Source organism: Myotis davidii, unplaced genomic scaffold, assembly GCF_000327345.1.
Source record: "Myotis davidii unplaced genomic scaffold, ASM32734v1 scaffold443, whole genome shotgun sequence".
NCBI lineage: Eukaryota > Metazoa > Chordata > Mammalia > Chiroptera > Vespertilionidae > Myotis > Myotis davidii.
In genome coordinates, this window is record NW_006294062.1 from 252,488 (window position 1) to 255,916 (window position 3,429).

Here is a 3,429-nt window from a genome sequence, read left to right on the forward strand (position 1 = left end):
TGGGCAAGCAGCCCTGCAGGGGGGAGGCCTCCCAGGGCCACAGGGTGGGGCTTGGCAGGAGGATCCGGCAGACGCTTGGTGGAGGGGCCACGGGCTGGACTCTGAGCCATGCAATGCCCCCTGGGCACTTCCCAGGCACAACTGGCACCTGGATTTTTTCTGAGGAGATGGGCAGAGGCAGCAGGCTGTGCTGTCAGCAGCCACACATCCGGCCCCACACAGGGCTGGACGGTGTACGTGTCTAATGAATACCAACACAGTGGGTATGTGACATCCCCCCTCCCCACCCCCACTAGGTAGAGAGAGGGGACTCAGAGACAGGAGGAGGAGGGATTGGCAAGTCACACTCCAGCTTGGGCCAGGCCAGTCACTCTTTATTGTCACCTTCGGAGGGGACCTGCCTGGGCGGGGCTGAACCAGAGAGGCAGCTATTTCTGGGTGGGATTCACCACCTTGCCCACAAAGAGGGGGGCTTTGGTGACTGTGTCATAGATGACCAGGACGAAGGGCCTGTTGAACTCAATATTCGGGGGAAGCGACATCGGCATCACTTCCCCAAATGTGGCCCCAGCAGCTTCGGTCCCCTTCTCATCCAGGGTCAGCACAGCCTTATGCACGGCCTGGAGGGGAGAGAGCAGAGCTGTGGTCTGAGCGACACAGGCAAACCCTACCCCCGCCTGGGAGCTCAGCTGGTGAGGGCAGTGGTGCCAGGGAGGGGAGGCTTCCCAGGCCTTCCCCACCAGCTGTCCCTCCTTCCAGGTCCCCCCTCCGCAGGGGACACCAGGCCTCTCCACTTCTCAAGGCCTTCACGACTCCACCTGCGCACCCTCACGCCTCTGGACCAACATTCTCATCTTCCCTGCAAGCAGCCCCACCTCAGGAGGTAGAAGCTGGACTTGGACTTTCTGTCCCTGGGCGTGTCTCTTGTTTCTAGTGTCCGATTGTAAGCTCCTTGGGGACCAGGGCATAGGTGGGGACCCCTTCTGGTGTCCAGTCCACAGTCAGGCACTCCGTTTGTAGCCAGTACTGACCTGAAGTTGTTTTTTTCAGTTCTCCTGACAAGTGGCATCTTTAGCCCAAATCACTCATTAACTTGGACTCCCTGATTCATCAATAACTCCAATGTCACAGGAAGGGGGTGGCGAGGGGGGCAAAATTCCTTTGAAATCCCTGACCCTCGGTCTGACTTTGTAAATATGGGTCCATCGAGGCCCAAAGAGGAGAAGACCCTGACCAGAGATGAGACAGAGGGTCAGTGACACCGCCTCAGAGGACGTCCCTAAAGGGCCAGGACAGGAGGCCACCCCTCCCTGGGTGCCTGAGCACGTCCCAGTCTTGGTGAGTCCAAGGGCCTTCCCCAGAGACCTCGGTCTGCGGGGTGTTTGTGCCCTTTGTCCCCGCCCCTGGGCTGCAGCCCGCACACATCTGCCCTGTGGACAGCAGGGACAGGCTCACCTTGGACAGCTTCAGGGGTACCTCCTCGCTGATCCCCGAGAGCTCAGCCCCATTACTGAAGACCTTGGTGATGCCCATTTCACCCAGGATGGCTTTCAGATCGTAGGTTCCAGAAATGGACAGTTTGGGCATACTCAGAGAGGCAGACCTGTCAAGATGGTTAGAAAAGATAAGAATTTCACAACATGGAAAGTTTTCCTTTTCTGGTCATTTCTCTCACTTCTCTTGTTTCCCCTGGGGCCAGAGTGTGGCCCCGAGAAGGTCTGACAGGAGTGAGCTCCCTGGCGCTCGGGCCGTCTTGGGACCAAGCGAGATGCAGCCCCTCCTTGCTCTCTGTTCCAGTCTCTGGTGAAGGCACCCAGGACTGGGCTTGCTGGTGGTGCTTTCCTCCCTCTCTCTTAACTTTCACCTCAGACTGTTGTGTATTTTTATATTCATTTATATATACGTTTATAGTGTATTCTTTTCTGTGTTATTGATTTTAACCATTTATTTTACATTCTGATTTTTTTGATTATATGTTTGCATTGCACACATTTATGTAATTACATGTAGTTTACCGTGTGCGTGATGAACTATGCATGAGGACAGGCATCTGTGAGCGCAGAGAGATGTGCACTAACTTGGGGCGCATGCTCCAGTATCACTTCACCCCGGGCCCCGTGAAACCACGCAGCTGGCAGCCTCGGAGCAGGAAGCGTCCCCACACCGCGCCTTCGCTGTTCTGGCCTCTCCAAGCCCCCCTTCCCCTGCGCAGCGTGGACTTTGTATCCTTCACGTCACACCCAGCTGCTGCCTCTCAGGGCGCGTTGGTGCTGCTCTCCCTGCAACCACTGCTGTCACCAGGAAGGGCAGTGTGGGTGCCGGGGAGGAAGTCTCCATGGATAGGACTTTTGCCCACTGAGCTGTGGGCACTGCCCCTCTCATGGGGGTGTTGCTTGAGCTGACACTGGCCTCCGTCTGGAAGCTCAAGGTCACGCACAGTTGCTTGGCCCACAGGGTGTGGGTCCACTCTCACAGCCCCATCCCCCCAACCCCCACCCCTGCCAGGCCGGAGGGGCAAGCCAGCCGCAGGTCAGGGACGTTACCTTTTGTCTCTGTTTTTCAGGGCCATGCTGAGGTCCTCCTTGGTGAGCAGGTCCTCCATGTGGCGCATCTTCCCCTCGTTGGGCAGGATGAAGAAGGCGGTGGCATTGCCCACATAGTCCATGAGCAGCACCCAGCTGGAGAGCTTGTGGCATTGGTGCAGCTTGTACATGCCCGTGCGCTTCATCATGGGCACCTTGACCGTGGTGGCCTCGTCCACGTGGAAGTCCTCCTCGGTGGTCTCACTAGCATCGAAGGGCTTCACCCATTTGCCTGGAGAGGGAAGGGTTAGGTACCTGTGGCAGAACGCAGGAGCCCTGACCCTCCTGCGTGAGGGGGCTCTCTCTGAGCCTCAGTTTCCCCATCTGTCAAATGGAGCTGAAAGGAACCTCAGCTCACTGACAGGACTTCAGTGGGGAGAAAGCCAGACTGGAGGAGGGCCCACGTTGTCTATATTGTAGACCAGCGGTTCTCAACCTGTGGGTCACGACCCCTTTGGGGGTCGAACGACCCTTTCACAGGGGTTGCCTAAGACCATTGAAAAACACATATATAATTATATATTGTTTTTGTGATGAATCACTATGCTTTAATTATGTTCAATTCTACCAATGAAAATACATCCTGCATATCAGATATTTACATGACGATTCATAACAGTAGCAAAATTACAGTTATGAAGTGTCAATGAAAATAATTTTATGGTTGGGGGTCACCACGAGGAACTGTATTTAAAGGCCAGAAGGTTGAGAACCACTGTAGAGGAATTATGTTGTAGTAAACTTTCAAAAACTGAGAGATTAGAACTATGCAACTTTAAAAACTGTGGTTTTTGTGCTCATTTTTTAAATGACTCCCCTAATTCAGAGTTCTATTTTTCAAAATTTC

The 3,429-nt window shown here is 54.7% G+C and overlaps 1 protein-coding gene across 1 annotated transcript in view; it reads right to left on the reverse strand.

Annotated features, from left to right (window-relative positions):
* Positions 1–353: 353 nt before the first annotated feature.
* Positions 354–3,429, reverse strand: part of SERPINA1 (serpin peptidase inhibitor, clade A (alpha-1 antiproteinase, antitrypsin), member 1) — a 9,202-nt gene continuing 6,126 nt past the window's right edge. Inside the window, exons 3-5 of the mRNA XM_006767958.2 lie at positions 2,544–2,814; positions 1,456–1,603; positions 354–620 (exon numbers count right to left, since the gene is read on the reverse strand). Coding sequence (XP_006768021.1) covers positions 429–620; positions 1,456–1,603; positions 2,544–2,814 — 611 coding nt within the window. The 3' untranslated portion in view covers positions 354–428. The remainder of the gene's footprint in view (positions 621–1,455; positions 1,604–2,543; positions 2,815–3,429) is intronic.